Here is a 22,414-nt window from a genome sequence, read left to right as displayed (position 1 = left end):
GCCTCCGCTGCTTGGCAAATCTGACATCCCACTAGCCAATAGATGCCGCTACCCGGTTCATAGCCGAGGCCCGTGGCATCATGTCCTCCCATCACAGAGCCACTTCCAGCCCCGTGGGGTCATAGTGACTGTTCCTGGGAAAGAAGGCACAGAGCCTGGTCTGCTGTTTTCTCTACTGTCTAAGATGACCAGACTGTGTGGCTGGCTGGCTGGCTGGCTGGCACATACTTGGGTCCTGGGTCCCGACCGATGGCTCTTAGTGAGGCAGCATCTGCAGGTGCCTTAGCCTGGAGCTGGGAGCAGCATGAGGCCCAGGGAAGGGGCATTTACAGGGAGTGTGGCCGCAGGTGGCCTGGGGAGCGGCCAGAGAGACTTGCTCAGCACACAGGGCGGAGCCGTCCGGTCCGTTCTCCCTCCCCCACCAACCTCCTATCCTGGGCTAACTGGCCCCAAGTGGCTCCAGGATGGCCAGGCCTGGGGAGCCTGTCCAAGTGCACAGAGCTGAAGAGAGCATGCTGGGGGCCGGGCGGTGCCACTTCCAGTTAAGTACACATCGTACGTGCAAAATCCGGGTTCCAGCCCCACCTGCAGGGGGGCCACTTCACAAGGAGTGAAGCAGGGCTGCAGGTGTCTCTCTTTCTCTCTCCCTCTCCACGTCCCCCTCCTCTCTCAATTTCTCTCTGTCCTACTCAATAAAATGGAAAAATGACCAGCAGGGGTAATGGATTCATAGAGCTGGCGCCTAACCCCAGCAATAACCCTGGAAGAAAAGCAGGGGGGTGGAAAGAGACTGTTGTCCTGATGGCAGAGGGTCTGGTGTCTGGGCTCCAAGCTAGATTTCCCTTGCTTCCTGATATTTAAAGAGAAACACTTAATGGAGTTTGTTATCTGTGGCCTAGTGCTGACTCGGGCCTCACGCCTCTGGACAAGCTGGAAGAACACTTAGATACTTAGTTACTTAGATACTTAGTTACTTAGATATTTAGTTACTTAGGTACAGGGGTCCCGACTAAGCTGGGCTGTTGGGAACACTTTCAGGAGTTGTGAAAGAAAGAGAGTGAGCACGCTGGGGAAAGGAGTGGTTCTCAGGGCTGAGGAGCCAGCCCAACCTTGAGTCTCAGCACAGAAGAGGTCAAGCCAGGGAGTCCCGTTGGGCTCTGGATGCTGAAGGGGCCAGGGTCTCAGCGAAGTGATGAAACCACAGTCCAGTCTGGACTTCTCAAACCCTTTTTATAGTCAGTAAGGTGTTTTTTTTTTATTTGTTTCTTTTCTTTCTTTCTTTCTCTCTCTCTTTCTTCCTTTCTTCTTTTTTTTTTTTTTTTTTTTGCATGTACAAATAAGCAAAATTAGCCGTTGGAATGTGTGACAAATTAAACTGAAACAAAAAAGACTTCCAGCCTGCTTAATATCTCACCCAGCCACTCAGAGCCCCTGGCTACTATACTGCACTTACAAATGTTAACTTTCCAAAACCACTCTGAAAAGACCAGTTTAATAATATAACATTAAGACTCTGTGACTTGAGAACGAGATTTAATTTGCACCTTTTCTTTAAATCAGACTTTTTTTAAGTGATACTTTTTCAGATGCACTTACTTTCAGGTTATTTTGGTCTGCTCCCTTTCTTCTACATGTGCTAATTCCCCTTGATTAATTTGGAGAACATCTGCATATAATTCTCTGGGCTTTTCACCAGTGAGACCTCACAGCTTTGCACAGGACCCAGACGCTTCACTTAGCAGACCCGTCTCTCCTGTCATGCCTCATTGAAATGCCAGACCCGCCAAAGTGTGTAATTATGTCATTTTCTCTTGATCTTTCAGAGTCTTCCTGCGAGCAATTAATCAGTATGCAGATATGCTGAACAAAAAGTTTCTGGATCAAGCCAACTTTGAGCTCCAGGTAAGGGGCGAGGGAGAGGCTGCTGCTTCTGTGGCAAGTCCTATCAACACCGGCTGTGGGCCTGAGCCAAGAATCTCTCCTCTTCCTGAGCTTCCAACTTCCTAAGTCTCCCAGCAAAGGGGGGCGTGGGGGGGGGAGTGGAGTATCCAGCAGACACTGCTGGAGCCCAGGGATGGATGGAAAAATGGTGCTGAAGGTGGGGGGTGGCACACATGGTTAAGCGAAGTGAAAGGATGTGCAACAAGGATCGGGGTTCGAGTCCCCAGCGTCCCACCTGCAGAGGGAAAGGAAGCTTCACAAGCAGTGAAGCAGGTCTGCAGGTGTCTCTCTGTCTCTCTCCCTCTCCGTCTCCTCCCTCTCTCTCAATTTCTCTCTGCCCTATCCAATAAAATTGTAAAAATGGCCTCCCGGAGCGGTGGATTCATAGCGTTGGCATCGAGCCCCAGCGATAACCCTGGAGATAAAAACAAAAAAGAAGAAGAAAAAGAAAAAATGATGCCTGCTGGGTATTTGCCCAGTTCCTCTAGTTGTTGCAAAGAGAGTCAGTGACAAGTGGAGGCACTCTGAGCAGAGCGGGCCTGTCTGGGCGGCTCCCAGGAGGGTCTCAGGCGGCCTGAGGCTGGAAGGGCTTCTCATAAGAGCTGGTGCAGGAGGCTGCAGGGTGCCCAGCCCCCGGGGACCTTGTCTTCACGCTGTATCCGACAGCATCCGTCACTCAGGGAGAGAGTCCCGCTCCCTCCCGGGCCTGACCTGGCCCATCATCGTCTGTGTGCTTTGAGGGTCTGACCTACTGCTCGGCCCAGCTGCTGATGCCATCCACTGTGGTTCAGGAGTGTCCCTGCCAGCAAGACCTCTGCTGGTGTCACGAGTGTATCTGCATCTAGTTTCGCTTGTTGCTGTTTGCAGACTTGAGAGCAGGCAGGCAGGCAGGCGTCTTCCCAGAGAACACAGCTGAAGAACTGATGACCTCTGAGCTCAAAGCTGAGAGACCCTTTAACAAATCTGGAAACCCATCTGTTTTCCCTTGGGTATTGCCATTAAAAAAAAAAAAAAAAGGAACTTAGAACTAGTACGCTACTGAGTGTATTCGATTAAGTTATGAAATTAACAAAATAGGTCTTATGAAGTCTGATGGGACCGCAACCCCCACGGCCTCCGTTAAATATCTTTCATGTGGGCACATTACATTGCACAAGGACCCAGGTTCAAGCCTCTGGTCCCCACCTGCAGGGGGAAAGCTTCACGAGTGGTGAAGCAGGGCTGCAGGTGTCTCTTTGTCTCTCTCCCTCTCTGTCTCCCTCTTCCCTCTCAATATTTAGCTGTCTTTATCAAATAAGTAAAGATAATAAATGAGATCTTTCATGTATATGTATTTTAATTTTATGTTAAGTCAGTTCTGTCTGTTGTTGCTGGGGTATCACCACTCCAGGCTGATTTTTCCAGAGAGAGAGAGAGAGAGAAGGAGAGAGGGAGAGAGAGAAGGAGAGGGAAAGAAAGAGGGAGAGGGAGAGAGAAAGAGGGAGAGAGGTAGAAGAATGGGGCAGGGAGAACCACACAGCATCAGAGCTTCTCCTCATGCAACGGGGGCTAGACTTAAACCTGTGTCATGTGTGAGTGTGTGTGAGTGTGTGTGTGTGTGTGTGTGTCTGTGTGTGTGTGAGTGAGTGTGTGTGTGTGAGTGTGTGTGTGAGTGTCTGTGTGAGTGTGTGAGTGTGTGTGAGTGAGTGTCTGTGTGTGAGTGTGTGTGTGTGTGACTGAGTATGTGTGAGTGTGTGTGTGTGTGTGTGACTGAGTGTGTGTGTGTGTGAGTGTGTGTGTGAGTGTGTGTGAGTGTGTGTGTGAGTGAGTGTCTGTGTGAGTGTGTGAGTGTGTGTGAGTGAGTGTCTGTGTGTGAGTGTGTGTGTGTGACTGAGTGTGTGTGAGTGTGTGTGTGTGTGACTGAGTGTGTGTGAGTGTGTGTGTGTGAGTGTGTGTGAGTGTGTGTGAGTGAGTGTCTGAGTGTGTGTGTGAGTGTGTGTGTGTGAGTGTGTGTGTGACTGAGTGTGTGTGAGTGTGTGTGTGTGTGACTAAGTGTGTGAGTGTGTGTGAGTGAGTGTCTGAGTGTGTGTGTGAGTGAGTGTGTGTGTGAGTGTGTGTGTGAGTGTGTGTGTGAGTGTCTGTGTGTGAGTGTGTGTGAGTGTGTGTGAGTGAGTGTGTGAGTGTGTGTGAGTGAGTGTGTGTGTGTCTGTGTGTGTGTCTGTGTGTGTGAGTGTGTGTGTGAGTGTGTGTGAGTGTGTGTGAGTGAGTGTGTGTGTGTGTGTCTGTGTGTGTGTGTCTCAAAGTAGATGCTCAACCCAGTGATCTGCCTTGCTGGACCTAGTTTTATGATTAAAAAAAATTATAATGTTATCCCTTTTATGAGTTAAAAAATGAAATAAAATTATTATTTTTTTTTCAAATATGGGCCATATAGATGTGGCCCTAGGCTTATAAAGACGGGTAGACTTGGGGCCGGGCAGTGATGCATCTGGTTAACTGCACACGATACCATGTGCAAGGACCCAGGTTCAAGCCCTCGATCACCCCACCTGCAGGGGGAAAGCTTCACAAGTGGTGAAGTGGGATTGCAGGTGTCTCTCTGTGTTTCTCTCTGTCTCTATCCTACTTCCTCTCTTAATATCTCTCTCTTCTACCAAATTAAGTAAATGAAGATAAAGATCTTAGAAAGAAAAGATGCGTAGACTAAATTTACATTGTCTTGACATTACACCTCTATTCCAGAAAAGACTCGCTTTGTAAGGCCAGGGTCTCTGCTTTTAATTCCCCAAAAGAACAGTCCTGCCAAGCAAGTGGTGCCTAGCCGCTGACAGCCTTGCCCATCTGTGACCGTCTTTCCGTCAGATGCAAGTTCTCCTTGAAATGGCACGACAGCCAGAAAATGTGACCACCCCTTCCCGCCTCTTCACCCCTGTGGGGATCTTAGCTACTAATTTCTGTTGCTTCCCCACACTTAGATTTTTTTAAATGTGTTATCTTTATTTATTAGACAGAGACTGCCAGATACCAAGAGAGGAGAGAGAGACAAAAAGGGACGAGAGACAGAGAGACACCTGCATACCTGCTTCACCACTGCTGAAGCTTGCCCCCTGCAGGTGGGGACCGGGGGCTCAAACCTGGGTCCTTGTGCGCTGCAACATGTGTGCTCAGCCAGGTGCGCCACCCCCCAGCCCCCTTCCCCACACTGTTAGTTAGGCAGGTGTGGAGACCCATGTAACCCTTCTGCTTTCAAACAATCTTGGAGCAGCCCCTCTGTTTCCAGTGCTGTGTCTTCCCGCTACCAGTGAGGCACTGCAGGCAGCCAGCCCTGCACCAGTGACAGCGCCTGCGTCCCCCTGTCCACACCCGCCGTGCTGGTCACTGCAGACCAGGCTGGTGGGAGCCAGCAGCCGGGCTTCATAGTCAGGGTCTCCAGCTGCAGGGAGGCTGACAAATCGCCCTCCTAAATGCTTTGGTGATTTGCAGTTCCGCTAACCTTTGAGAACAGCCATTTTCCCAGAAGCATCTCCACTACTAATTTTGTTTAAATTGCTGACTCTTATTATCATTGGAATCTCTCCAGTTGCTAGTTAGTCTGAGAATCCTTCCTGACTGTGTGGTTTCCACTGTGAAGACGCTGATCATTTTCTCCACTCGTTTCCCTCCTGAGCTGTTTGCCGTTTCTATTATCAGTGGATTTTCTTGATCCAGCCTTGCCGTGGGATTCAGATCCCACGTAGAAATATTGAATTTTTCTGTGGTGAGATCAGCTGTTTCACTCCAGATTTCTGTTTTGCTTAGCAAACCTTTCATTGCTGCCAGTTTCTGTCATTAGTATCTGCTACTTTTTTTTTTATATATATATAATTGCCTTTCTGATGATGACTACTCCTATAGATAGTGCTAGTGGCAAGAAGCTAATTCCAAAATGTCAACTTTTCCACACATCATTTCATGGATAGACTTTTCACCCAGTATGTATGTGCCTGTCTGTCCCCAGGATTCTCTCTGGAGCTTGGGGTTGGTGCTACAAAGCCACTGCTCCTGGTGGCCATTTTTTCCCCAGTTTGTTGGATAGTAAAGAGAGAATTGGAGCAAGGAGAGGCAGATAGAGAGGGAGAGGAGGGTGGGACCCAGGGTCCTGGAGGGGAGGGTGGGACCCAGGGTCCTAGAGGGGAGGGTGGGACCCAGGGTCCTGGAGGGGAGGATGGGACCCAGGGTCCTAGAGGGGAGGGTGAGACCCAGGGTCTTTGAGGGGAGGGTGAGACCCAGGGTCCTGGAGGGGAGGGTGGGACCCAGGGTCCTAGAGGGGAGGGTGAGACCCAGGGTCTTTGAGGGGAGGGTGAGACCCAGGGTCCTGGAGGGGAGGGTGGGACCCAGGGTCCTAGAGGGGAGGGTGGGACTCAGGGTCCTGGAGGGGAGGGTGGGACCCAGGGTCCTGGAGGGGAGGATGGGACCCAGGGTCCTAGAGGGGAGGGTGAGACCCAGGGTCTTTGAGGGGAGGGTGAGACCCAGGGTCCTGGAGGGGAGGGTGGGACCCAGGGTCCTAGAGGGGAGGGTGGGACTCAGGGTCCTGGAGGGGAGGGTGAGACCCAGGGTCTTTGAGGGGAAGGTGGGACCCAGGGTCCTAGAGGGGAGGGTGGGACCCAGGGTCCTGGAGGGGAGGGTGGGACCCAGGGTCCTGGAGGGGAGGGCCATCAAGAAAGGGGGAAGAAGCCACCAGGAACAATGGCACCAAGCCCCAGCAATCTTCTTAGTGGCAAAGAAGAAAAAAATGAACAAGAAGGGGGCCGGGTGGTGACGCACCGGTTAAGTGCACATAGCACTAAGCACAAGGACCTGCACAAGGATCCGATTTTGAGATCCCAGCTCCCCACCTGTGGGCAGGGTGGGAGAGTGCTTCACAAGCAGTGAATCAGGTCTGCAACTATCATTCTGTCTCTCTCCCTCTGTCTCTCTCCCTCACCTCTTTCAATTTCTGTCTGCCCTTGTCAATAAAATGAAAAAATAAAAACCAGCTGTGGGGAGCAGTGAATTTGTAGTGCAGGCACTGACCCCCAGAGATAACCCTGGAGGCAAAATAATAATAATAATAATAATAACAACAACAACAACAAGAACCCAGTTCAGCTCTGACGTACGCAAAGCGGGATCCAACCTGGGGCCTCCGCCACGCAGGTCCTGCACTCCACCCCCAGGCCACAGCCCAGCCCAGGTGTGCAGTGCTGCCTCTTAGCAGGTGTCAGGCAAGGAGCTTCTCAGGCCTCCAGTGTGGCTCCCCACAGCTTAGCGCCCTCTCTCTCTCTCTCTCTCTCTCTCTCTCGTTACAGCTGTGGAATAACTACTTCCACTTGGCCGTGGCCTTCCTGACGCAGGAGTCCTTGCAGCTGGAGAACTTCTCGAGCACCAAGAGAGCCAAAATCCTGAACAAGTAGGTGCAGCGGCCGGAGAGCCCCACCACACCACCCGCGGGTCCGTGCGGCCTCCTCTCCCACGGGCCTCACGTGGAGGTGGCACCAGGGCACGGTCACCTCAGGCCTCGGGGTGCCCTCTCCAGCCTCGGAATCAGGGTCTCCTCTTCCCGGGGCCCACTGGGCTGCCATCCAGGGCGCTCAGCCCCGCCGAGAACGGGAGGTGGGGCCACCGCTTCTCCCCTGCGCCTGGTTGTGCCGCTCTGTGCGGTGACCTTCCTGATGGTTCTCCATTGCTGCTTCCAAGCCGGACACCGCAGGGTCGGGGAGTGGACTCAGCCAGCAGAAGGCATGCCTTCCAGCCCTGGACACCCGGCGAGCACTGACGGCCAGAACGGGAGCACTGAGGCAGCTTGGCTGGCAGCTGGCCCACGGGCAGAGCGCAGGCCCTGCTGTGTGTGAGAGGCCCTGGGTTTGAGCCCTGGCACCAGATAGGGGCTGCATGGATGGTCAGTCCCTCCCCATCAGCTTGTCTGTCCTGGAGAGGCCACTCAGCTGTGTTGTGTAGCTTCGGGTCTCTGGATCCGTCACCCTGCACCTGCCGCAAGGGTGCAGTTAGCGGGGTGTGGCCTGGAGGTGGCGCTGGAGAGCTGGGCTGGGCCGGGGAGCCATGGGCTGCAGGTCCGGGCTGCAGGTTCCAGAGCCGGCACTGCAGGGGCCAGAGCCGAGTCTGCTGCTGCTGTTGCTGGTGGTGATGGTGGCGGTCCTCCTCCCTTTCCCCTCCTTCATCTCCTTCTTCTCTTCCTCCTCCTTCACCTCCTCCTTTACTTCCTCCTCCTCTTCCTCCTCCTCTTCCTCCTCCCCTTCCATCTCCTCTACCTCCTCCTCTCTTCTTTCTTCCCTCCTCCTCCTCCTCTTCTATTTCCTCCACCTCCTCCATCTTCTCCTCCTCTTTCATCATCTCTTCCTTCTCCTCCCCTTTCTCTCCCTCCTTCTCTTCTCCTTCCTCCCCCTCCTCTGTTTCGCTCACGGATAATCAAATTGATCTGAAAAAAAAGAAAGATGAGCGAGCATGCGAGCTTCGTGGATGGTGGAGCCGTGTCTAGACTCTCTTTCTGTTCTCCGTCACCCACATATGGACCGAGCCGGGTCAAGTGCAGACACCGGGGGGGGGGGGGGGGCACGCACAGAGTATCTCGAGGAACGGCGTGACTGGGTGAACTCTCTGCCAGTGTGCGGGGCAGCCAAGGTCAGACTTGGCATCTCCAATTCTAGCGATTACATCAGAGCCTGTGTTTCCTCTGCAAATCCTGAGCTCACCCCAGCTCACCCCAGGATGTGGGCAGAGTCCAGGGGCGTCAGCCTGAAGGCCTGTGGGCCACTCTGTCTTTACCTTGAGAGTAGCCAAAACACCCCTGAGGGCTGAAGACCAAACTGCAGAGAGCAGCAAGGAATTTCTCACAAGTCTGCTAAAACGCATCCCCGTTAGTAATTAAGAGAAAGAGTTGAGCTGAGAAACCTCAGGCCTTGTAATCAGGGGCTAGAAGGAATCAGGGGTCTCCACCATCAGGTAGCTGGGGGCCAGTCCCCTTCCTGGCTGGGAGCCCCCTTCTCCACCTCCTGGGTCTGGGCTTCGTGCTGGCTGTGCTTGGGAGAGAGGTTTGCCTCATCCTGGCTGGGGGGTGGGGGGCCCAGCACCCTTTCACCCCCACCCCCAGCTGTGGTAGATGCAGCTGTAGGACTGTCACCAGATGTCATGTCCAGTGGCCTTTGCTTGAAAGGCCTGAATTCACAGTCCAGGGCTGGTGTGAGGAAAATGAGTTTACTTGAGGCGCCAGCAGCCTGTGGGGATGGCAGACCCATCTGCACTACAGCCCAGCGCCTGGGAATGTCTGTAACACAGGAATAAGAGCAGGGGGTCAGGGAGAGAGAGCAAGGGGGTCCAGGTCCCACGGTCCCCAGGCTGTCCCCAACAGAACTCTTTCTTCATGATTGGACAGAGACAGAGAGAGATTGAGAGGGGAAGGGGGGATGGGGGAAAGAGACAGGTGGACACCTGCAGCCCTGCCTCACCACCTGTGAAGCTTCCTCCCTGTAGGTGAGGACCAGGGACTTGAACCTGGGTCCTTGCACACTGTAGTGTGTGCACTCAACCAGGTGTGCCATGGCCCCGGTCCCCAGCCTCTACAGAATCCTCAGTGCCCAGCACCCTCTGCAGGGCAGCCCCCAACACCTCCCCAGTGGGGTTGGGGTCTCACCCTCCTGTGTCTCCGTCCCACCCACCTTCTGGGACTGGCTCCCACTCAGCCACCCCAACCCCTGGCACCATTTCTGCCTCCAGAGCCCCCTGCCTGGCCTCCCTCCCCTCAGCCGTCTGGAGGCCCCGTGTCCCAGCTGCAGAGACGCTGTACCAGCCGGGAATTCCGTCAATGTTGCTTCCAATACAGTCAGCCCTTCTCTCCGACAATAAGGGAATACGCAGACTAATAAAGGTTTATCTTCTGAGGCGTCAAGTTCTGTTTACTGGTGAAAGACAGCCTCCTCAGCTGAGCCAGGGGAGGGAAATTAGCATGTATTTCCCCCGATAACCCGATAACCCGGTCTGTTGAAGCGTTTTGGTGCCCAGCTCTTCCTCACGGCGAAAACAGAAGAGAGGAAGGTGCTAGGCAGAGGCTCTGGCCAGAGGCCCTCGTGGCTGTGGTGCTGAGTTTTGGAGCAGAGCCTGAGTTGGAAGCACAGGCTTGAGATAAGCCCCCTTCAGGCCAGGGAGCCAGGCTGTCTGTGGGCGCCCTTAGAGAGGGAGGGAAGGAGGGAAAGTGCATCAGGGTATCCAGGGACCAAGGTGTCATCTGGTCTGTGGTGGAGAGAGAGTGAGCCTCCTCCCCTGTCTGTTCCCTAGGGAGGCCGCCTGTGTCAGGACGCTCCCTCACTCCCTCCGTCCGTCTGTCTGTCTCCGCCGGGATGTGAGGCTGGGATTTCACTTCAAGGCAATTGGGATCCATCGGGGTCTGCCCTTCAGACGTTCTGCCAGGTGACCCAGGGTCTCTCCTCCCTCTGCTTTGCAGGTATGGAGATATGAGGAGACAGATCGGTTTTGAGATCAGAGACATGTGGTACAACCTCGGTGAGTAGCCAGCCAGGCTCTCAGGGCCTGCGGTCAGCCGGGAGCCGGGGTCTGGGCTGTGTGGTTGCTCTGGTCCAGTTGGTCAGTGTTTGGCAGGCCAGCTTGGAGAGGGGGAGAGGGAGACGGAGCAGGGGGGAGAGGGAGAGGGGTTACCAGGCAGAGGTTCCCTGCCTTGCATGGCCCATGTGCTCCTGCCAAAAACTCCAGTGCTGTGGTACCTTTTCCCTTTCTCCCTGTCTCTTTTTCTCTGAATGGAAAAAACAAACAAACAAACAGCATCTGAATTGCTCCCTCTTCACTGAGTCTACCTCTACCGTGACTTTTCTGGGAGAAGAAAGTACAGAAAGTCCAACTGCAGGGAAGAGACTCTGCTGGGTGTGGCCAATCGCAGGAGCGAAGGTGGCAGCAGGGCTCAGCTCACCCAGCAGAGTGCAGGTCTGACCAACCACGAGGACCCGGGTCCGAGCCTCCAGGTCCAGCGGAGAGCATCCTGGGAAAGTGGAGCAGCTTGCTGCGCTGTCTCCCTTCCTCTGTCTATCTGTCTCTCTCTCCCTCTCGGTTTCCCTCTGTGATTGGAAGGAAAAAGGACAGTCCCGTCGGAGGGTGGACTCATGACAGGCACAGAGCACCCCACCCCCAGGGCCCCTGCAGGAGAAAAAGCAGAGAAGGAAGGAAGGAAGGAAGGAAGGAGAGAGGGAGGCAGGGAGGGCGGGCAACGCAACTGCCCTTGGTATGAAGGGAACTCTTGCTTGGGGTGTTACTAATATTTGCCCAGGTTCCGTGAAGGAAGTTCTCAGAGCTTTCTGTCATCCCCAGTGGCCCCTGGCACTATCATGAAAGCCACCGCTGTCATCAGCCCCAGAGAGCCCTCCGGGGCCAGGGTCACCTGCAGACTGTGAGAAGGGCAGCTGGTGGAGCCAGCAGCACTCAGACCGCAGTTACCTGCGCCGCCCGCCGGCAGGTGGTAGGAACATAGCACGGGGCTCTGGGGCCCGTCCTGAACAGGACGCTTGAGTGTTGCCCTTGTGTGTGTCTGAGTGTGTGAGTGTGTGTGTGTGTGTGTGTGTGTGTGTGTGAGTGTGTGTGAGTGTGTGAGTGTCTGAGTATGTGAGTGTCTGAGAGTGTGTGTGTGTCTGAGTGTGTGTGTGAGTGTGTGTATATGTCGGAGTGTCTGTGTGTGTGAGTGTGTGTGTCTGAGTGTGAGTGTGTCTGAGTGTGTGTGTCAGTGTGTATGTGTGTCTGAGTGTGTGTGTCTGAGTGTGTGTGTCTGAGTGTGTGTGTCTGTGTGTGTCTAAGTGTGTGTGTGTCAGTGTGTATGTGTGTCTGAGTGTGTGTGTCTGAGTGTGAGTGTGTCTGAGTGTGTGTGTCAGTGTGTATGTGTGTCTGAGTGTGTGTGTATGTCGGAGTGTCTGTGTGTGTGTCTGAGTGTGTGTGAGTGTGTGTCAGTGTGTATGTGTGTCTGAGTGTGTGTGTCTGAGTGTGAGTGTGTCTGAGTGTGTGTGTGTCAGTGTGTGTCTGAGTGTGAGTGTGTCTGAGTGTGTGTGTCTGAGTGTCTGTGTGTGTGTCTGAGTGTCTGTGTGTGTATGTGTGAGTGTTTGTGTGTCTAAGTGTGTGTGTGTCTGTGTGTGTATATCTGAGTGTGTGTGTGAATGTGTATGTGTGTGAATGTATGTGTCTGAGTGTGTAAGTGTGTGTGTCTGAGTGTGTGTCTGAGTGTATGTGTGTCTGAGTGTGTGTGTCTGAGTGTCTGTGTGTGAGTGTGTGTGTGAATGTGTGTCTGAGTGTGTGAATGTGTGTCTGTGTGTGTGTCTAAGTGTGTGTGTGTCTGTGTGTCTGAGTGTGTGTGAATGTGTATGTGTGTGAATGTGTGTGTCTGAGTGTGTGTGTATCTGAGTGTGTGTGTCTGAGTGAGTGTGTGTGTCTGAGTGAGTGTGTGTGTGTATGAATGTGTATGTGTGTGAATGTGTGTGTCTGAGTGTTTGAGTGTGTGTGTGTCTGAGTGTGTGTGTGTGAGTGAGTGTGTGTCTGAGTGAGTGTGTGTGAATGTGTATGTGTGTGAATGTGTGTGTCTGAGTGAGTGTGTGTCTGAGTGTTTGTGTGTGTGTGTGTGTGAGTGAGTGTGTGTCTGAGTGTGTGTCTGAGTGTTTGAGTGTGTGTGTGTGTGTGTGTCTGAGTGTGTGTGTGTGTGTGTGTGAGTGAGTGTGTGTCTGAGTGAGTGTGTGTGTGTGTGTGTGTGTGTGTGTGTGAGTGTGGCTGAGGACAGGGCTCTGCGGGCCTGGGAGGAAAAGCCAAAGCTGACTGCCATCACCACTGGGCGTGCCCTAAGGACCACTGTGGCCTCGCCTCAGACGTTGGGCTATGTGGTTTTGACGGCGTTTTCTCCTTCCGCGCTGGTGTCCTTGACCCGCTGACTCTGCAGAACTGCGTCTTGATTTGACTCTGAATCCACTTGTGTGAGTTTTCTGGAGTTTTGATTCGTTCTGTTGTGGTAGGAAAAGACGCTTGATAAGTCTTCAGACTTGTCAGAACTCGTTTTGTGGCCCTGCGGGGGTCTGTTCTAGTGAGCGAGGCCTCCGGTGCCCCTGGGCTGGCCGGGTGCTCTTCAGACTTCAGACGCCGGCTGTATCTTCACTGGTAAAGGAAGGTCTCTGCACACCTGCTCGGAGCGGCACAGCCCCTAAGAGCCCAAGCCGGGGGCAGCCCAGGTGCCCGGTGACAGCCGTGGCACATTCACAGGGTCGGGCTGCTCAGCGGTGACGTGAAGGCATCTTCTCCTCCTCCTCCTCCTCCTCTTCCTCCTCCTTCTCCTCCTCCCCCTCCTCTTCAGGCCGGAAGGAATCGGGCAACGTGAGGCGAGTTCATAAGAGAAGGATGGGTGCTGGGCGGCCTCACTCACGGGTGGGACTTCAAGGAAAGGACAGAACGGGAAGCACAAGGTGGAGCTGGGACTGGTGTGGTGCAGAGCTTGAGAAGGGGCAGTGAGGGGCTGGGGGGGGGCCTGGGGTCCTGGGATGTGACGGTGGCGGGGGCCTGCGTTGGGGGTGTTTTGCAGCCGCTTGTCACAGGGAAGTGAAAGATCATACCTGCATGTGAACAACTGTGGTGGAATCCTCGCAAAAGGAAAAGGATGCTTCAAATAAACAACCTATCTTTAGACCTCAAGGGACTAGAGAAAAAAGAGCAAACTAGATGTGAAGTGAGCAAACCAAGAACACAGTGAGGATCAGAACCAAAATAAGTGGAACAGAGGAAAAGAAATTCAGTTCTTCTAGCGTTTGCTCTTCTTCCGTAGCCAGTCAACAGCGTCAGGTTGAGCCTGATGTAAAGTTTCGAGAAATTCAGTAAAAATGACGATCGGCTTAAAAAAACAAACGAGCTAAATGAACTAAGAGGCAAGACCCAGCGAAACAGAATGAGAAGTGCAGACAGATTCCTTACAGCTTGTGCTACAGAAATAAAAAGCATAAAAAACAGACTGACAGTGCTCACGTGCCAACAAGACAGGACAGGCTAAAGGGGTGGGCGTCTCCCAGGAACCTGGATCGTGAAGAAACAGGAAGTATGAGCAAAGAATCAGAAGCCGACAGCTGATCGGTAAATAGAACCAGGGTCAAAGAGCCGTGGAACAGATAGAGAGAGAGAGGTAGATAGACAGATAGATAATAGCAAATAGAAGAGTAGAAAGGGTATTTGGAGACTGAGCAGTTAAAGATCTTTTTAACTCAATTCCATTTAATTTGCTTTTGAGGAGAGCCTCTGCTCAGCCGTGGCTGCTGGTCCTGCCGGGCATTGAACTTGGCACTCCTGGCATGCTAGTTCTGTGTGTTAACACTATTCTGTCACCCCACCCCTCACTGGGTCTCCTCTCCATTTTAATTAATGTTTTATTTTATTCATTCTAGTATATTTATTTAGTTAGTTATTATTGAATAGAGACAAATTGAGAGGGATGGGGGGATAGAGAAGGAGAGAGAGAAACATCTGTAGCCTTGCTTCACCACTCGTGAAGCTTCCCCCCTGCAGGTGGGACCAGGGGCTTGAACCTGGGTCCTTAGGTATTATAATGTGTGTGCTTAACTAGGTGCATCACCGCCTGGCCCCTCCTCTCGGTTTGTGGGAGTCTTCTGTAAGCCTGTCTCCTTTGCTTATTGAGACCGAGTTCCTCTGGGCACCTGCCTTCCACCCCAGGCTTCCTTTGTCCTCCCTCCAGGCCGGTCACTCCTCCCCCTGGTCCTCCCGAGAGGCCTGGGCTTCCTGTGCTGCTCAGAGCGTGGGCCGTGCAGCTGGTCCTCCAGTCCCTCCCTGTGTGAATGTCAGGAACGATACTGGTGTCTCTCTGTTCCTTGAGCGGAAGGAGAAGTGGTGAGAACTAAGCTGGGTGAAGGCCTGGGCTCCGTCTCTGCCAGGCTAGCATCGCGAGCGGGAGAGAAAGACAACCAGGGACTCAGGGCTGAGCTGGGAAGCAGTATCTCTTTATTCTTGTGGAACGCAGCACAATCTAAGCTATCTCTAATCACAATCCTGTCCTTATAGATACTCACCAAGTAGGGTGGAAACAGGATGTGACGTAGAGAGGGTGGAGTGAAAAAAGCCTGGTGGAAATCAGGGTGTGACTAGGAGAGGGGGCGGAGCAAAAAGACATTGTGAACCAGTGGGGATTAAACCAGTGCCCTGCAGGCAGGACGGTTAACAGTGGTTGTGTAAATAGAATACAGTGTTAAGCAGGGGGGATTAAACCAATGAAACAGGAGGGGTCTTAGAAGCAGAATTTAGAAGCAGACCAGCACGTCTCCCTCTTGAAGACCCCCTTGACGCTTCAGGGGCCATGCCTGGGACTCAGCGTTTCACTGCCCCCTCTCCTCACAGCCTGGTTTCCTCTGCGGAGTGCTGCCTGGGGGTGCCCTCATGCCGAGGAAGCCCTGTCTTATCAATAGCGAGAGCTCAAAGATTCTCCAAACAGCCTTCATCCCCCAGACTTGACAAAGGATGGAGTCTTTTTCAAACAGGTCTTCACCGTTGAGCCCCAGGCTCAACGGTGAAGAGTCCTTGGGAGCAAAAACCATGGAGACTGTGGATGGGTGACGCTCACCATAGAGAAAGGGGCCTCTGCGTGGAGCACAGCTGGGAGCCCAAGAAATGAGAAGTCCCGGGCGGGAACTCCTGGGTGAAAGGGGCCAGGTGGCCATGCGTGGCCCAGCTTCAAGCCCAGACACCACATGGGAGTGCCAGGGCACCAGGGGAAGCCCTCACGCTGTGGGGCGCTTCCTCATTCTCTGTCTCTCACTCTATCTGAAATAAGCGGGGGGCGTCGGGGGGGGGTGGGCAGGTGGTGGCGCAGCTGGTTAAGAGCACATATTTCCATGCACAAGGACCCAGGTTTGAGCCCCGGCTCCCCACGTAAAGGGAGAACACATCACAAGCACTGAAGCAAGTCTGCTGGTGTCTTATCTGTCTCTCTCCCCCTCCACCTCCCCTGCCCCTCTCAATTTCTCTCCGTTCTATCCAATACATGGGGAAAATGACTGCTGGGAATAGTGGATTCGTAGTGCTGGCACTGAGCCTCAGGGATGACCCTGGGGGCAAGAGGAGGAGGAGGAGGAGTGTTGGTTATTACACCAGCCCCCTGCACTGCTTAACGCTGTTAAGCCCCCTGCACTGCTTAACGCTTACATCATCATTGTTTTGTCTGAGGCCCACCCTGCCTGCAGGGCACTGGTTTAATCCCCACTGGTTAGATGGAAGCTTGCTCTCTCACCCACTTTCCTACGTATTTCCTGTTCTGACCTGCCACTCCCGCCTTGGAAGATATAAAAATGCAGATCAATAAAGGCAGATTGCTTTGCATTTCCCACTCAGCCACGAGAGTTCCTGGTTCCTCTCCCACGTCGCTGAGTGGGCAGCAACCTAGGTTGGCTCCAGCATTGTTCTCTCCATCCCAGAGAGCACGTGCCCAGGAAGAAACACCCTCAGGCTAGCCCCGCAGAGGAGAAAGGAGAAGGACAGAGAGACTTCCCTCAGGCTAGCCCCGCAGAGGAGAAAGGAGAAGGACAGAGACACTTTAGTCCAGTGTTGTTAAAATTTGGAAGCTCCAGCTGGCCGGGCTAGCTTCACGGGCAGGTAACAGAGACAACCAGAGACATACGGCTGGGCAGGGAAGCTGTATTTCTTTCTTCAGGAACAACGATTTATAAACTAAGACAAACTAATCACCAAACAGAACTCTGTTGCCTCTTTCCCCCGCGGCGGCGCCAAGCACTCTCGAACTCTGCAACTCTGGAACTCTGGAACCCTCTCGGGGTTCCTTGGGGCGGGGCCAAGCGGGCCCGCGAAACTAGCAGGACTGATCCAATTCTCTTGGCGGGGGAGGGCTAGAACAACCCAATGTAAAGCATACAACAGTCCAGGACTGGTGGAATCATGCATGTAAGAGAGTTCAGCACTGCAGGAAGCAGGAAGCCAAGAAAAGCCCCTTGCAAGTGGATGCTGATTGGAACCATGCAGAATACACGGCTGGTGGAAAGGGACCCCCGTCCTTGCTGATGCGGGAGTTACCAAGGACCCCTGGAGCTCCCTAGGGCCTTTGAAAGGAACCTGGCTGCAGCTGCTGCTATTTCCAGGCCTTGACCACAGGAAGCCTGGCCATATCCCCTTCAGAGAACCTTCCGGACTCTGCCCAGTCCTTAGTTATCCTCCTGCCCTGGGGAGAGAAGACAGGAGCCCAGACTCGGAGTATAGACCCTACCCGCTCCCCTGGAAGTTTCCATCCAGCTGTCCCCTGTCTGGCTGGGTGGCCCCATCCCTCTCTTTCCCTCCCTCAGTTTTCTGGGCTGTGAGGCCGAGAGGCCCGAGGGAGACTTTCCGGCATCTCCCATCCCCGGAGCCCAGCGATGTGTGTCTGAATTGAGATCAGCATCGTTCATGCTTCATCTCCAAGGAGTGGCGCTGCTCTCCCGTTCTTTCTGGACGTCACGCTCTGACAGATACACTTGTCACTTGGCCTGACAGGCCAGGAAGGGACCGTGTGGAGCCTATTAGGGGAGGTGAAGGGGCACGTGGGGACACAGAGCCAGGACGGAGCCATTCCCTGATGGATGGCTCCTGGGGGCGTCCAGTGCCACGAGGGCCCCTCCTCAGAGACGCCCCTTCCTCTGAGCTGTTCAGGGCCATCACTGGAGCAGCACTGAGCTGTGGGCCACCCCACCCCACAAGATCATTTCAGGGGTGCTCAGAAGAGGGGGCTCCTTCTGAAATGGCTTCATACTCAATTTTTAAAAAATGATACAGAGACAGTTAACATGAGAAAGAGAGTGAAGGAGGGAGAGAGAGAGAGAGAGAGAGAGAGCCAGAGCACCACTCCTGTATATGCAGGACTCTGGCTTGAACCAGAACCCTCCAGCATCCAAGTCCTGCTCTCTGCCGGTTGAGCTATGTCCCTTGCCGAGAGTGTCTGTTTCTGTTTACCTCACAGCGGTTAGTGCGGCAGAGAAAAGAAAAGGGGACTGGGCGGCGGACCACACTGCTGAGTGACCTGTTCTGTGTGCAAGGATCTGGGTTCAAACGCCTGCTCCCCACCCACGGGGGGGGGGGGAAGCTTCATGACCAGTGAAGCAGGTCTGCAGGTGTCTCTCTTTCTCTCTCCCTCTCTGTCTCCCCTTCTCTCAGTTTACCTCTGTCCTAGTAAATAAAATAGAAAAAGGAAAAGGAGGCGGGGAGACAACAAGGAGAAACACAGCCAGTGTGAACAGCGGATTTGCAATGCTGGCATCAATCCCAGAGATCCCTCTGGCAATGAGAGAGAGAGAGAGATTGAAAGAGAGAAAGATGAGAGAGAGAGAGAGAGAGAGAGAAGGAGAAACACCTTAACCCCCTTCCACCACTTGTGAAGCTTCCCCTTTGCATGGGCTCCCCCATGGTGCCCGGAACCTGAACCCACGGCTTTGTGCCTGGTGAAGGGTGTGCTCGGCCCCTGACTGCTTTTCAAAGACAGAAGTCACAGCACGACTGCAGTACCTGCAGGCCCTGGGGTCCACGCAGGAGCCTCCTACTGGCTCCCCCGCCCCCGTGCTCCACCACCCCTCAGCCTCCCAGAATCCTTACTGGGTTTTTCTAAGTGAGTGAGACTGGGGCACCACTCAGCTCTGGCCCCGGTGGCACTGGGGACGCAGCCTGACACTGTGATGCCACCCCAGGCCCCTGCAGTCCAGGGTTTCTTCCCCAGACATGGCCCTGGCCTCAGCGGGGTTCTGAAAGCCCCTCGGTGTAGCTGGTTCTGACACTGAGACCCCCCCCAGAGAGACCTCAGGCAGCCTGGGAGACCCCGTTTGCAGCCGGCGGCCACGGTGAACAGAATACCCGGCTCCTTCCCTCCTGCCGCTGGCTGATCTGTACAGCGAGACAGAAGCATCAGACCTGGGCTCTGCGGCTTCTCGGCCTGGGGACGTGGGCCCCGGAGAGGGAGCAGCCACCAGGCCTGGTCATCAGGTGGCAGGGACTTGCTCACAGTCAGATAGCAGGGCACAGTGGAGCACACAGGACCGGCACGTTACAGGGCCAGGTTCCTTCCCAGCAGCCGCCAGGAGCCAGGTCTGAGCTGTGTGCTAGGTGGAAGAAAGAAAAGGAGAGAGAGGAAGGGAGGAAGGAAGGAAAGAAGCAAAGGAAGGAAGGGAAGGAGGAAGGAAGGACTACTGCTTTTTATTTTATTTATTGATTCATGTATTTATTCATTTATTTTATTTATTTGTCTCCAGGGTTATCTTTGGGGCTTGGTGCTGGCATTAAATCCACTGCTCTCTGGCCATTTTTCCTTTTTCTTTCATTCTTTTTCTTTTTTTCATTTTACGGATAGGACAGAGAGAAATTGAGAGGGGAGGGTGAGAGAGCGAGAGAGAGAGACACCTGCAGACCTGCTTCACTGCTCACGAAGCTCCCCCGCATGTGGGGAGTGGGCTTCTCTAACTGAGGTCCTTGTGCAGTAATGCGTGTGCTCAGCTGGTGCCCCGCCACCTGGCCCCAAGAATGAATAGCTGAGTGAGGAAGCGGGTGGATGTGAAGGGAGTATCCCTGCTTCTGGGCTGGGTCATTTTGCAGGTAGAGTTCAGGACTTGCTTGCCTGTGACTCCCAGCAATGCAAGTAACCAGACTGATGTCCTGACTTCTAACGTGAAGGAAATGACTTAAACATTTTTAAAAGCAGCACCAGGCTGAGGAGAAAGTACCTTCGCAGTGCTCCAGACTCAGAAGCCTGTACCCAAGGGTCACGGGTTCAAATCCCTGGGACCACCAGAAGCCAGAACTGAGTGGCATTCTGGTCTCTCTCATTCTCATAAAAAATAAATAATAGCATCTTTAAAAATTAACCAAACAGGAAGCATAGAGGAGGCAGGGCTACAGAGCAGCAGTGGCTGTGTTCCTCTCCTCTCCTCTCCCAGGTCAGCTAGGAATACCAAAGGAGACCACCTGGGACCGCAAGACCAGAGTAGGACGACTTCAGGAAGCCACCAAATCACCGATGAGTGCAGACACGTGTGGCTCATGGACAGAGAGGAGCCAAGGGAGAGATTAAGTGGCTGGTATCAGTCCGGCAGTTTACCAGTTGAGACACCACCTCCAGTCTGTTTCACCAACAAAAAGATGGCTGAAGGGAAGAGAAGAATCTCATGAGACTCACCAAATGCAACTGTGAGTCTCCATCGCTACTGCCCACAGAATCTGGAGCAGCAGGGGGAGGCCCTGTGCTGACACCAGGGGACAGAGAACTGACCAGGAAACTCAGGAGAAGAACTACACTCCATGGCCTAGCAGTGGGGCTGTGTGGTGGAAGCCATTCCATGTTGTTCTTCTGATGAGAACATGGTGAATAATTGCCTCAGAACCTGCAGACTATAAAAGTGACTTGTTTAGAAACACACAGGGCCCAGCAGTGGTGCCTGGCTTGGCAGAGAAGCTGAATTGAGCCTGGAGCTTTGGATCCTTGGGGTGTGAGAGTCTCTTTGCATAACCACTGGGCTATCTCTCCCCCATCCTGCTTTATCTCTTGGTTGAGAGTGAGTGAATAAGCTAAGAAGCCTACTTATAGTTTAAAAGCCCTCAGGCTTCCATAGCCTACAGGGAAGAAAAAGAACAAAAAAGGCTTTTGAAGCCACTGTGCTCCAACTCAGGGATTAAAATAATATTGAAACAACTGTCAATTTCCACAATTGTGAACACTTTAAGTGACACAAGTCAATCCAGGCAAGAGTGATCAGTAATTTGAAAAGTACTAAGAGAGGGACCTCATAGCACACTATATAGAATGGTTAAACCACCAAGATAGCAATATTGGATAAATGAACAAGGAGAAGAGTCCAGCTTAAAGCCCCCCAAAGGTTGAAGCACAAAATAATGAGGTCAACATCCAAACACTAGTTAAGGAAATAATCACAGGAGTGTGTAAAGAGTTTGAAAGAATTGTCATCAGAAATGCAGAAAATAACAAATGAGACTCTGGAGGAAAACACTAATTATCTCAAGGTTATTAGAGAGCTGAAAGCTGAAATAGCTGAGCTAAGAACACAACTAGCTGAACAAGCTAAAACAGTATCTGAACAGGGTAACAAAATAGATGAACTCCAGAAAACAGTAGAGGGGAGAGAGAATCAAACAAATGAGGCTGAAGACAGAATGAGCAAGATTGAGGATGAATTAGAGACAACTAAAAAAGAAGTAAGAGACCTCAAAAAATATTAATAGATACTGAAAACAACAACAGAAACCTATGGGATGACTTCAGAAGAAATAATATATGCCTTATTGGCTTACCAGAGCAAGAAAGAGAGGGAGGGGAAAAAAGCATTCTTCAGGCCATAGTGTTAGAAGTTCTTGCCATAGCAGTCAGGCAGGAGCAAGAAATTAAAGGGATGCAGATTGGAAGAGAAGAAGTCAAACTCTCCCTATCTGTAGATGACATGATAGTATACATAGAAAAACCTAAGGAATCCAGCAAGAAGCTTTTGGAAATCATCAGGCAATACAGGAAGATGTTAGGCTACAATATTAACATTCAAAAGTCAGTGGCATTCCTCTATGCAAACACTCAGTTAGAAATCAATCCTTTTACTAAATTTTTAGTAAATCCTTTTACTATAGCAACAAAACAATAAAATGTCTAGGAATAAACCTACCCAAAGAAGTGAAAGACTTGTATACTGAAAATTATGAGTCACTACTCAAGGAAATTGAAAAAGACACAAAGAAGTGGAAAGATATTCCATGTTCATGGGCTGGAAGAATTAACATCATCAAAATGAATATACTACTCAGAGCCATATACACATTTAATGCTATCACCATCAAGATCCCACCCACATTTTTTAGGAGAATAGAACAAATGCAACAAATGTTTATCTGGAACCAGAAAAGACCTAGAATTGCTAAAACGATCTTGAGAAGAAAAAACAGAACTGGAAGCATCACACTCCCAGATCTCAAATTGTATTATAGGACCATTGTCATCAAAACTGCTTGGTACTGGAACATGAATAGACACACTGACCAGTAGAGTAGAATTGAGAGCCCAGAAGTAAGCCCCCACACCTATGGACATCTAATCTTTGACAAAGGTGCTCAGACTATTAAATGGAGAAAGCAGAGTCTCTTCAACAAATGGTGTTGGAAAACATGGGTTGAAATATGCAAAAGAATGAAACTGAACCACTGTATTTCACCAAATACAAAAGTAAATTCCAAGTGGATCAAGGACTTGGATATTAGACCAGAAACTATCAGATACTTAGAAGAAAATATTGGCAGAACTCTTTTCTGCATAAATTTTAAAGACATATTCAATGAAACTAATCCAATTACAAAGAAGACTAAGGCAAGTATAAACCTATAGGACTACATCAAATTAAAAAGCTTCCGCACAGCAAAAGAAGCCACTACCCAGACCAAGAGACCCCTCACAAAATGGGAGATCTCTACATGC

At 52.2% G+C, this 22,414-nt stretch overlaps 1 protein-coding gene across 1 annotated transcript in view; it reads left to right on the top strand.

Annotated features, from left to right (window-relative positions):
* Positions 1-22,414, top strand: part of DOCK1 (dedicator of cytokinesis 1) — a 319,977-nt gene that overhangs the window by 232,372 nt on the left and 65,191 nt on the right. The window contains exons 9-11 of the mRNA XM_060171089.1: positions 1,824-1,902; positions 7,248-7,348; positions 10,394-10,452. Coding sequence (XP_060027072.1) covers positions 1,824-1,902; positions 7,248-7,348; positions 10,394-10,452 — 239 coding nt within the window. The remainder of the gene's footprint in view (positions 1-1,823; positions 1,903-7,247; positions 7,349-10,393; positions 10,453-22,414) is intronic.

The sequence above is a fragment of the Erinaceus europaeus genome, chromosome 14, assembly GCF_950295315.1.
Source record: "Erinaceus europaeus chromosome 14, mEriEur2.1, whole genome shotgun sequence".
Taxonomy (NCBI): domain Eukaryota; kingdom Metazoa; phylum Chordata; class Mammalia; order Eulipotyphla; family Erinaceidae; genus Erinaceus; species Erinaceus europaeus.
Note: the sequence above shows the minus strand (reverse complement) of the source record. Positions and strands in the feature narration are given on the sequence as shown.